The sequence below is a fragment of the Gymnogyps californianus genome, chromosome 6, assembly GCF_018139145.2.
Source record: "Gymnogyps californianus isolate 813 chromosome 6, ASM1813914v2, whole genome shotgun sequence".
NCBI lineage: Eukaryota > Metazoa > Chordata > Aves > Accipitriformes > Cathartidae > Gymnogyps > Gymnogyps californianus.
The window spans coordinates 290,056-302,656 of record NC_059476.1 but is presented as its reverse complement, the minus strand read 5'-3'; the positions used below and the strand labels follow the sequence as shown (position 1 = coordinate 302,656).

General features: G+C 40.3%; 1 protein-coding gene across 1 annotated transcript in view; it reads left to right on the top strand.

The window, feature by feature from the left end:
• INPP5A (inositol polyphosphate-5-phosphatase A) overlaps nucleotides 1-12,601 on the top strand; it is a 260,559-nt gene that overhangs the window by 243,216 nt on the left and 4,742 nt on the right. The window contains exon 13 of the mRNA XM_050898952.1: nucleotides 11,272-11,383. Coding sequence (XP_050754909.1) covers nucleotides 11,272-11,383 — 112 coding nt within the window. The remainder of the gene's footprint in view (nucleotides 1-11,271; nucleotides 11,384-12,601) is intronic.

The window sequence follows — 12,601 nt, the reverse complement described above, 5'->3', positions numbered from 1 at the left end:
AAGAACATTGCTGTACAGCTGTCTTTTCACCGTTCGGTGTTTAAAAGAGAACTGAAACTAAGCTGATGCCCTCCATAGCAAGTTAATGCGAATCTTCCATGCTTTTTGATCCTTTGAGTGAGGACCCACCTTTGTTTAAACCCTCTGTGGGAAGGTGTGTTGACTATCCATTGTGAAAGGCTGCATAAAAACACAGTGTGGCTAAATTAATATAATCTTGTAGTCCTGGCTTAAATCACTAAAAGCCAGGACAGTCAATTCTATGTTTAGAAAAGCTATTTTTCAAGGCTTTATAAGTTTATAATGACCATTAAGATTTATTGCAGGTTGAAACTTGAAACGAGAGGTTTCAAAACAAGAAGTAAAATGCTTACTTCCCTTTGGTTCACAGTAAGATTTCAGAAGAAAAGCACCCTGCCAGGCTGTTGCATGAGTATTTTCCTACCCATATAGCATATCTACTTTGGGTTATTCATTTTGAATACAGCAGGCACAAGGTCAAAAAGACGAAGCACAGAAGTAGAGGGTGCTGTCACCCCATGGCCAGCCATCCACCTGTAAGTGGAGGAGCGGAGATGAGTTCTGCTCTCAGGGTTGCTCCTGCATTTCACAGGAAACAATCACTGGACAAAATATGAAAAAGAATTCTAGGAGTGGAGACCAGAGCCTTGGCATGGTTGATAAGATGGCAGGTGAATGAGGATTTTCAGAATTACCACTTTGGCCTTAGTTGTGTATAAATTAAATTGAAGTTCTTTTTTTTTTATCTAGCTATTAATCCACCATTTGACTTTTTTCCTGCCCTTTTGAAACAGTGGTTCACTTCTAAGTTTTCAAACTACTAAGAAATATGCAAATGGCATTTGTTGGATTTTATATAAATACGTTAATATTTTTAATCATACATTAATTTTGGTAGGTGTAGAACATAATTATATATATAATAGTTCTGTGAGAATTTATAGTTATAGTGTATTACAGTTATAAATTGAATTTGTAGCTACAAATGGAATGGTATTAAGGCAACACAGTAAATTCATGTTAATGTATATGCAAGTGGGCTTCCACAAGGTCTTGATAGATTCTGTGTTAGTAAATGTTAGCTTCAGGACTCTTTCCAGTCAGCTTTGTATGTGGGAAGGATTCCAAAGCCACTTCTGAACTCTCCTACCAGACACATCTAAAAATAGCATTTCTGCAGGCATACTTATGGAACTCAAAACAAAACAAAACTATTGTTCTTCTCCAGTGCAAAACTGTAATTTAGTTTAAGACTATATGTCTGCTTGATCTTCTGTGAATTCTTCGTCCTACCCCGTGTGACCATCCTGCTGCGGCGCAGAGGGAGCGGTGGTCAGGCAGTCACCCCTCAAAAACGTTCAGAACAAAGCCTTGACTGAGCATAGCACTTACAGCATCTGCTTAATTTGCAAGGCTGTCAGTTAGCTCCTCTCTGTTCAGCAGGGCACTTAATATCTAGGCATTCTTCTAAATTCCTCTTCGGTTCTGAGTTTCTTTTAATTCTTTAAGTATGTGCTTAAATTGTATCAGCTTACCATCCTGTATAGCCCATGCATCACAGAGAAGCAGGCTAGTGATGCAGTGAATGACCTTCCGAGGAAAAAAATCTTAGCCTGCTAGCTCTCAACCTGTATGTGCTGAAGCTGTGTTACCCCCGGTCAGCAGCCTCTGCCCACGGGGGTTCCCCGGCACATTCTTGCACTTCACAGTCAGGATCACCAGAAACCTGCCAAGGCAGAGGTGTCCGCAGAAAATGCAGCCATCTCTCCCAGCCAGCAGGGAAAACAGTCGGAGTCAGTTGTTCCTCTCCCCAGTCAAGAGGTTAGCCTCTTCAAAGCCCACCCCTTTCCTCATTTGTCTTCCCTTGGGCTGAGAACAGGACAAGTAACAAACCACGCTGCCTTCAGCAACAGCAAATCCTTCCTCGATCCTCCTGAAATTTGCCAAAAATGAAGGCAGGCTGGAAGAGGAATCACAGCTTAATAAGAAATCACAGGCTGCATTACAAGTCTGCTATCTTTATACAGACTGTGCAGACCCCTTCTAACGGAGTATTTTTCAGACATTATTCACCCGTTCCTATACTCCTATATTTTGAGGCCTTTTACTTTACATAGTGAATATTCATGTTTTCATCTCATTACCCTTTGTAATCTAATGTAGCCCATAGCAACCTTAGCCATTGGAGACTAAATACAATTCAGAATTTTAAACTCTGTAAGCTCTGTCAGTCACAGGCTGAACAGCCTGGCCGTGAGCAAACAGCAAGCCCAGTGTGAGGCTGGAAAAGAGTTTGTGGTAGTCAGCAATCATTGCAAAAGGCAGTAGGTGTGAAAAAAGAAGTGACGACATTGTGGTCAGTCAATATACAGGTGGGCAATTGTTACCTTTATCACTGCTCTCCATTAATTATTATAATTATTCTTGTAGCTGTTGTATAGCAAAGATAGGAGCTGACTTTAGCAAGAGTTCACACCCACCTACAAGGTTTGCTTTCAGATAAGTCTGCATGCACAGTAATCTCACGTATTAATCATTCTCTTAAAGTGACCTGTTCTTGTTTGTTGTTGCATTAGGCAGTCATGTAATTTACTGGCTGGACATATGTTTGTGTCTTAGATATCCTCTGTGTGGTATTTTTCTCAAGCAGACCCTCTGCACTGGCAGTATCTTGGCTTTGACACCTCTCACCAGCAGACAGGTTGAATCTCATTTACTCTTGGAAGAGTGTTTCTCCTTTGGAATTCTCTCTGGCTCTGGTCCCTTATTCTGCCAGAATCCTGTTTAGTCCATAATCTATTTATTCTCTACCCTTGTATTTTGTCCCGTGACCTTTTTTTATTTTAGTAGGTTGCACAATGATACATATATTTTATCTGATCTAATTTGCACTACAGAGTGAGCCAGTCTGCTCTGCATGAAGCAAAGCCATTTTCAAATGCGCTCACTTGTTCCCTCCCTTCTGCAGAGACCATCCAGAGAAGAACAGCTCTGCCTTTTGTACCCAGCACTGTGGGTGCCATTGTACATATCCCAGTTGCCGCCCTTGGGTGTGAAACGGGAAGACAAGATGATGGTTTAGATTTCGACGGGCTGCCTTTACTTACCAGTGTCCTCACCAATTGCCCTGCGTGTTTTCAGAGTGTACAAATCATCTCCTGCCAGGACTGGTGCAGTACTCCTGAAGCAAAACAAGATTCCCATTTCCTAGAGCATTACCTCAGTAACGCTCCTGGGTCCTGCTGTCTCACAAAAGGGGGAGTTAGGCACTCAAATAGATTAAAAATTTTTAAAGCCCTAGATTATTTTTATGCTTGCTTTATCACTTACTTTTATAACACATATTTTTTCTGCCAATTAAGAAGTATTTTCCACCCAACAGAAATACTTCATACACATTCATGCACTGTAAAACACCTTGCAGGTATCAGTGAGGTATCATAAATCACCAATGGATCCCTCAGCCCCTGAGGAACAAATTCCCACAGGACATTGTGTACTTGTCTGGGTTCTTCCAGCATCTAAGGCTGGAGCACACAAACAGCTTCCCAGCTGGAAGCAGAAAAGACAGCTGTCATTTCCTCCAAAACAGTTAGAATTTAATCATTAAAATGGTTTTCAGATAGAGCTGATCCCCATTTCTCTCCTCACATTAAAAACCAGTACTGCTCTCACTATCATTCTCAATGAATTTCCAAATTAAAATAGGATGTTTCTTTAAGTTGTGAGGAACTGGACAGAATTACCCAAGTAAGCAGTTCTGTTTGTTTTAAGGAATTGTGGCAAAGGGAAAAAGAGGGAAAATCAATGAAGTAAAAAAGTTTCAAGGACTGAGTATTACTGTATGCCATGTGTAAGGTGAGGATTACAGACCGTGCTGCAAGCAGAAAGTAAAGCAAATTCTAAACAGATCATGGTCTTTGCTGCTAACCAGGCCGTTCATTGTATTCCTGTCTGAAAGTGCTGTTGAAAAGCCCGGTAGTTTGGAACCTGAACCCTGTCCCACCGGTTGCCTCAGCTTTGCAGTAATTTTTTTCCAGTATGAGAATTTGTAAATTATAGCCCAAAAATAACTTACTCTAAGCCAGGCACGTTCCCAGAAAAGACATTTAGCTCAATCACAGTCGCATACAGTAACATCAGACTGTTTTGCTGAAACAAGCCAGCACTGGGTCCGTCCCAACAAGCCAACATTATTCATAATTACATTTATCCACTTGTAATAGTAGCGGTATTACATACATTTAGTGGAGTACAGCATTATTGAATAATCCATTTTTGTTAGCTGGGCCTCTCCACGACACTCGTATCGAACAGCAAAGCATAGCATACCCGTTGCTATTAGCCGGGTGTCAGCCTCTCGCTCCTAGACAGGCTAAGTAGCCCACGGAGGGGCACTGACGGCCGGCGGCAGGGTGCGAGCACTAGCGCATGTTCACATTATCGCCGTGGTTTAGCCGTAGGGTGTTCATAATCAGCGAGGGGAGGTTTTCTCTGTGGGGAGCACTCTGGGCAGAAAGTCAAGGGCCAGATGTTGCTCGCTGGAAAAAGAACAGGGCTCTGGGTTTCTTGGTTTTTTAACTGAAAAAGGTCCAGAGTTACACTGGTGATACAGAAATGTTAACTCTGAAGCATCATATAGACACGTATTTTCCAAAGAAGTATGTTAAGCTAAATAGCAATATGCCTGACATAAATCCATAAAAAAGATTCAGAGAAGAACATCGTGTCGTTAACCTTCCTGTTTTGTGTTGTGCCCGGAGTTAGGGCTTGAGTCCTGTTTACCCTTCTTACCCTTTGCTGCTGGATTGCCCGGGTGACCCCCCTTTTTATTGTCACCTTTGACTCTGATTGTTGGTGTGATCACCATGGTGTTAGTGTAGCCTTCGCAAGTAGCAGCTGTTTAACGCATTGTACTTTAACTACTGTGTTTGCAGGACTCTGTTTACCCTCCTGATTTGGCTTAAGTGAGATGCATATCATGGCCAGTTAGCGCAGCAGAGCATCATGAAGGCTTATTAGTATTTTGGTACATATGAAGCAGCTAATTTAATTCAAACAGCAATGTGTCTTACTGCTTAGCATTAACTATCTGCTGCCTAAGATGAGCATATGAAGATAAATTACGTGGGGTCATTTGTTAGGAAGAGAACTAGGGAACCCAAATCTCCCTTTCAGATTCAGGGAAATATAAAATGGTAATTCAATTTGGAGGAAGAAACTAACGACCTGGAAGCTGACAAAAATTAGATGTCATACTCTGATTGGTCAAATGACGTTTTATTGAAATCACACTCGTGTACCAGCTCACGCTAATGCTGAGTTGGGACCTTGTCAATTAAAAATAGCAAACTATTTTTATTTATATCTTTGGCCTTACAACTTTCGAAGCACCCAAAGCTTGAACTGGCGGCCTACATTCACTGTCCTTGCTTCTGGTAAAAGCATCTTAGACAATCTGAGAATCTGTCAGAGCTAAAGCTAAATTGCTCCAACGTTTTCTTACAAAATATGAAAATAGTAAATAATTTTCTGATGAAAAGTGGTTGGGATTTTTCCCCTTTTGAAGTTCTCTCGCAATATCATATGTAAATAGAAAGACTTAAAAGTGAGAGAAGGTTTAGTAAATGTGAGGACTCATACCCGACTTCAAAAATAAAACGGACCAAATCAAAACACTGTCTCAGCTCTTCTCATAAAGAGCTCAGTTTTCATCAACGCTTTATAATTACATCCCATCTCAAATATTTTGTATTAGAAGCAATTCAGCGATATAAAATGTCGGGACAATTAATAGATAGAACAAGTGGTCTTTGAATAGGAGGTATTTCCACTCCCTGAAACATGATAAAGTTTGCTTTAACATCTGCATATGAATCTAGACAGAGGATGCACAGTTTTTCAGAATGACCTTTATTGTACTAAAAAAGATTACATAGCTTAATTTTTCCCCGCTGTTGCCTAGTGGGTGTTGTCACACTTTCTACATGACTACTGGAAACGTCTTGACCATAGAAAGCAGAATCCCTAAAGCAACACTAAAACACATTATCAGCAGCAGGACCTATTCACTGTGTTCACTATGTGCAAAAATGAGCTGGAAAGCAGAACTGTGTGTGACAGACAGCTTTTAAAGGTAATAACACTCCAAAGTGAATTAATTATTTCCTGTTAGAAAGTACATTTCACCCATCTCAGTAACACATTTTATCCATTCTTGCACAAGAGAAGAGTTCATTAGGAGCATTTTTCCTGACTGGAAATGCCAGTTAAGGAGACATTTATATACAGAGTATTGTTGGCTTGTGTTTTGAGTTAAGACACTGCTGACAGGATGGTTTATGACGTCAGAAGACTTTTCACCCTGCAGTAAGTATTTTTGTAAAGGTGTCCAATCATCTTTGACAATACCTGTCAACAGCAGTAGTGCAGTAATATTACTGACGCTCTTAATGGTTTATTTTCCCCAAACACTTGCCAAGTAGCTCTCATCCTTATTAACTGTAATACCAGTAGTTCATTGGACAGCCTACTCCTTATTAACAGAGTTAGTTAACAAGTCCTCGAAGTGTTCGGTTACATATGACATTGAGCATTATATTAATGATGTTGCTTTAATTAGTACCTTTTGGGAGTTTTATTCAGAAAACCCACCTGACAGTAATCCTGGTTAAATAAAATGAGTGTAACTGAAACAAAAGTTTGTGAAATAAGGTGGAAAAGCAGCTAGAAGAAGCATATTGAGAAAAAATAAATCCTGAACAACTGGAGATAAATCGTACAAGCCTCTGACATGGATGCTCCACCTCCAGAACTGCCTGCCTGTCCATCATCCAGAGGCATATGCAGTCAAAGTATATTTTGCATATCTCTACTGGCTGGCATACACAAAGAATAACAGATTGTTTTCGCTATTAGTTATTCAGCTAACATGAGTAGTTGAGGTCCTAAATTTCAACTTTGACACTGTTTTAAACAGAGCAGAAAAGTTGTTCCACATGGAATTCCTCATTTCTCCATTTGTATTTTCAAATATATATAATATAGTGTGTGTAAAAAAAAGTCAGTAACCATACTGAATACTAAAGTTAGGAAGTGTGTACAGTCTTATCTATAGCACCTGTATGTGTTAGCATTATATCTATTTATCATTTATATTTCAGTGGTACCTAGAGGCCTTTATCTAGTATGTCATCATTTTTACATGAGCACTCGCTATTCATTCTCAAGATCACTGTTTTCTGTACATTGCACAAGATAGATTGTGATTGAGGCAGAATGCTACTGAAAGAAAAAAAAATACATTCTTTTCTGTCTAGTCGTGGGACTGAGAGAGCTGGTTCTCCCTTTTTCTTTGCCACAGTCACAGTTCTGATGGTCAAGACTAAGAATGCATGCACAGAAAGGTGGCATGATGCTTACCCTCTGGGAGATTAATACTGGAATTTCGTAACTTTTGACTATTTGGTGTAGAGTCCTTGAAATTATTTTTATCAGATCTGCAGTTGTTTTTTTCAAGCCTGTAATTGTTTATACAATTCATAGATCAGAAAAATCTGTTACCTAGAATTATTAACTGAGTTTTGAATTAAGAACTGTGAGTTCCTTACTTGCCTGGAATGAGTGTGTTAAAAGACGCTGGAGATGTCAGCAAAACAAAGCTATTTTAATGCACTTGATAGTAGACAATGTTATGCGTAATGTCTTTTGGAAGATGTGTATTACAAGAATAGTTCTGCTTTTTGCATGCACACAAATTTAAATTTACGTTATTCCTTAAAAGAGACTATTTATGCTTTATTTCAAAGAGGCAGGTGAGAAGTGGGGTTGAAAGGAAGGAAAAGAGGAGGTAAATCGTGAAGCCACCCAAGAGAGAACAAAAAGTTAATAGTCAAATAAAAGTGTGTATTAGCACACTTGTGTCTTGGTTAGCCCATTGAAGTTGGTGGGAATATTTTCCAGTTTCTTGATGCCATCTTGAGTCTGTGCTATCTGGGCAGTTGCTGTATTGGAAGAAGCAAAATGAGTGTCACGTCTTTATGTCCTGCTTTTTCTGAAATGCATGCTCTCCTGTTAGTTATCCTGTTGGGCACTCTGCAGCCTTCACGGTTGTGGGGCCAAGTCTGCCAGCTTCAGGAGACGTGTGCTTGCAGGCAGTGCAGGAGCACACCCAAAGGCTGCATTCTGGTGACAGGCTTTGTGTACAAGACTCAAATTGAATGCTGTTGTGTGGCAGTTCTGAGGCTTTGGGCATTTTCCTTGTGTCTTCGATTTTTGCAACATCTTTCTGTTACGGCAGCACTAGAATCATCAGCCTGGCTTCCTGAAATGCTTATGCATCTGTCTGTCTCCTCTCTCAATTGCTTCTATTGACTGGTTTTAAATCCCATCAGCTGGTGGGAACGCATCTGAACAAGGTAACATCATGTACAACACCAGAGTATCCATAGGGGAGAAAACCCTTATAAATGCTCCAACCAAGTAAAAGCTTCAGAGTTCACAAGAAGATGATTCAATTCTGGAAGCAGTTGCAATATTTTCATTCCACTGTTCGTTTAACTACGGATAGGATGATGGAGACAACTACTGGAGTGTATGTTGTTTGAAAAGTTTTATTCTGGAATAGTATACATTCAGCAATAAGTTTCACGAAAATTTCTTCAGTGACAGTCTTATTCCAGAAATATCTAATAGAGCTTTTCTTTGCAAAAATCTATTTAAGATAAATGACATATAATAAACTAAACTATCCTGTCCCCAAAACCTGTTAAGTCACAAAAAAGAATCCCTCCCAGCAATTTTGAGTCATTAGTTAGCTATGATCACTTTTTGAGCCCATCTACAAAAGAAGCCTGCTTATTCCGAAGTATTTGTGACCCTTCCAGAGCATGAAGGATGAGACCAAATAGTTTTCCTTATTTTTTGGAGGTGTATCTAGTTAGGATTTTTTATTATGTCTACATCAGCATTTCACTGAGAGTGAGACTTGCACAAGCCAAAGAGGTGGCAGTGGGGAGGGAGAAGCCTTATTCATTAGAGTGCAGCAAGACAGAATGCTCCACACTTCTGGCGTGAAGGAAGGATACTGCCTTATGAAAAGAAGAGCTTGCCCCACTTTATTGTATTAAATTATTACCTACAGATCATTTTGTCTGGATAACTTTTGCAGCATTTGTTCTCATCTCTGTCCCAGCCATTAGAAATCTGATTTGTCAAAGATTTGTAAACTACAGTAACTTCTTGACCGGGTGATCAGCGCTAAAGACCTTGAAAAATTGGCAGAAGTTTTCACCCTGTGAAAACGTTAAGATCAATAAAGCAAATTGATAAATACCATTTCACAGAATATAGGCTCTCGGATGAAATGCTCTAACACATAGCAGTAACAGATCATTCCAGGTACAGAACATCATACTTTAAAAGCCATACAGTAAATGCCGTAAAAGGAAGGATTATATGAAATGTGATTGATTCTTATACCTTATGTCATAAAAAGTAGCTTCAGTTATGTGGGGTTCTCGAATAACTAAAGTAAGAGGTTACCAGAAAAAGTCAACCCTTAAATTGCAGACAAAGAGCTTCTACTACCAATAGTATTACATCATCAAAATATTTCACAGACACTCAGAAATAAGCTGTACTTTTGTATGTCAGTGAAGCAGCAAATTGAATTCTCATAATATGTTTTGAAAATGAGTCTTGTTAGGTTTGATGAGGTGGAAAAGGTACTGAGATCACTGGTTTGTTCCAATACGTTCAGTACGCTTTTCTTGGATGTTTGCCATGGCTAATCTTTTTAATGGCAGTGTAGCTTGTAAACCCATTTGGTAGAAAGCTATACGTCTCAGTTTCAGAGTATCACACCAAGTAGGGTGGTAAATAAGTTTCTCGTCAAGCATGCAAACCCTTTTGTTACAATACCAGAAATTTTATTTTAACACACATATCAGGAAAACCTCAGTATTTCCTTTATGCATTCAGTGATGAGCAGAATAAAATGCAAATGTCATTTTAAATACGCCCACACATACATATGTAGATAATATGCACCAGCCTTACGGGTTTTGTTTAAAGACATTTATCAAGGACAAACTTCAATTCATTCAGGCCCAATATTCAAGAAATTGAGCCTGGCACAAACCCTCCGGATTTCTCCAAACCCCCTCTTTGGCTACTTACCCATGCCATTTTGGAAATGGTCTGGGAAAACAGTGGGCCTTGCAGCATGATGAGCCATCATCAAAGTTCTGTCATATTAAACTAGTGAGAACATTTGGATAAAACGAGGAAAACTTTGGCCTCAGCCTCCTGACAGTTGAACCAGAGGTTGCCACTTCAGGTGCTTTAGACGATTTCAGTCTGTGGGCTCACACAGGCACGTTGAGTTAACTTATCTTAGGCTGTTCTGTAGGTTAAAATAAACACTTTCTGTTGCCTTTTAAAGCTAAGTTAGAATGCACCGGAGATCCCACAGCACATTTATAATGACCCCACAGCATAACTACCATTTAATCAGCTTCTATTCCAGATGTCTTTGCAAAATAATTTACTTTTTGTTAACACAATTTCATGTAAAGGTACATAATCTTATGTAGTCAGCATAATTTTCCTTAAACCACATTCCTAATTCCTTCGTTCTGAAGAAATCCCCTGAAAAGCCTGCTTTCTTGTCGTATCTTCTTTTCGGTCAGCCTTAGAGAATCCGTACAGGTGGGGTTTGTGTACAGCTGCAGAGATCCCAGTGCTCTGAACTCTGTTTTCTATTAAATTATTCCTGGATAGCTCTCCTTGAGAGAATCCTGCAAAGAAATCCCATGAGATGAACCTTTTTTTTTCCCTAGGTTTCCTTTTTCATCTTCTGCCTATTCATTTCCCATAGTCATAGCCAACAGCCTACTCTGTACTTGAGTTGTTGGTGAACTGATTTTCATACTTTCATATAGATAGATAGTCTGCTGTCTTTAAACACTCTCACGTGCAAAAATGCAGGGTAGGAGGTGAGAGTTTTGAAACTCTATGTGTCTTAACATGTTGGCCTAAAGTAGGATTGTAGATATGAGGAGAGAAATAGAGAAAGAGCACATGAGAAAGAAAGGGGCAGGAGAAAAGAAAGATAAGTAAGTATGAGAGGTGTCCAAAAGAGCTGCTTTTTGCCAGTTAAATTTTTTAATTAGTGTGGTCATTTGAGCCGGAGGTTTAAGGCTGCTTTGCAAAAAGTTGCTGATGGTTGTGATTGTGATTTGTTTGCAGTTATCCATACAGCGAGGACTCTAGCCAGGGAAAGCAGTACATGAATACGAGATGCCCAGCCTGGTGCGACAGAATCCTGATGTCCCACTCAGCCAAGGAGCTCATTCTGAAAGTAAGTACGGACCTGCAGCCTCCCCGCTGCCGCCACGTTGTGTTTATCTTCGACAAAGGTAGGCAGGGCTGATACACTTCGGCTTGCCCTTGAATTTTCAGCTGCCTGTAGCAAACGCTCACCAAGCTGAAGACCGCATACCATGGCAATATTAAACTGTTATCCCTCCAGTGCTTTGCACCCGAGAATGTGGATTTGTCCCAGTTAACCCATTGGCAGTTACCAAAGCATGAGCTTTCACAAACGCTTCCTTTGGTATCTGAGCTGCCAACACTGGCTGCCTGTCGTCTCTCCTGTGCTGCTTCTGCACTTGTCAGTGCTGTACTGGGATGTACAGTACTGGGAAGCAGTGCCTGCTTTAAAAAAGAATAACAAAAAATAAAAACCCCTCCATCGGTCCCCCACTCCAGTCCACTATACAGTAACATAAGTAACAGTACTGCCCTTACTAAGGATGCAGCACAGATGCAGACAAAAGTAACCAGGAGTGGCTGCTGACTGAGGAGTAATGCTATTGAAAGAAAAAGCTGTATAGCAACAGCTTGAGGTACCTGAGTTCCAAGCGTGGTAGATGTAGGTTCCCTCTGTTGCTGATGGTGACAACTGGATTTCCCAAGAATATGTTAGATCCTAGATGGGCCAAATCTCCTATCACTGTCGCCTGAATGAAGGCAGTCTCCAGCAGGTAGGCTCCTAACTTGGGTACACCAATCAAGTGCCTAAATTTAGACATTCCATTAGAGCTTTAAAAATATGATTCTGCAGCATTTTTAGAACATAGAGTTCCTCTTGGGATTTTAGTGTATAGAGTTAAGGCAAACTTGGTGATGCTCTATCCAAGGTTAGATGACCTAAATAGAGTTCAAGAGCCTTCCAATTTTCCTTTCCTCTCGTTTTCTCCCTCTCCTGCTTACTCCGCTCTCCTCTCCCCCTTTCCTTGGAAACACTGAACCAGGTCAGCCGGTTACATACGCCAACTTACACTGCCTCTGTTTTTTCTTGTGTGCTTGTTCATGGCAACTGGAGACCCGTCCTGTTTATGCTGGCCATCCGTTGTTCTAAAGGACCAAGAACACATCAGGAAATCGGTGTATGATATAAGGAGATCTCACCCATGCCTTTCTGCTCTGAGCTCAATTTTTCCTGCTATGCTAGCCATGCTCATGAGCGTGATGCAAGAACGAATGTGCTGTGACTTTTCAGCACTGTTGCATTGAG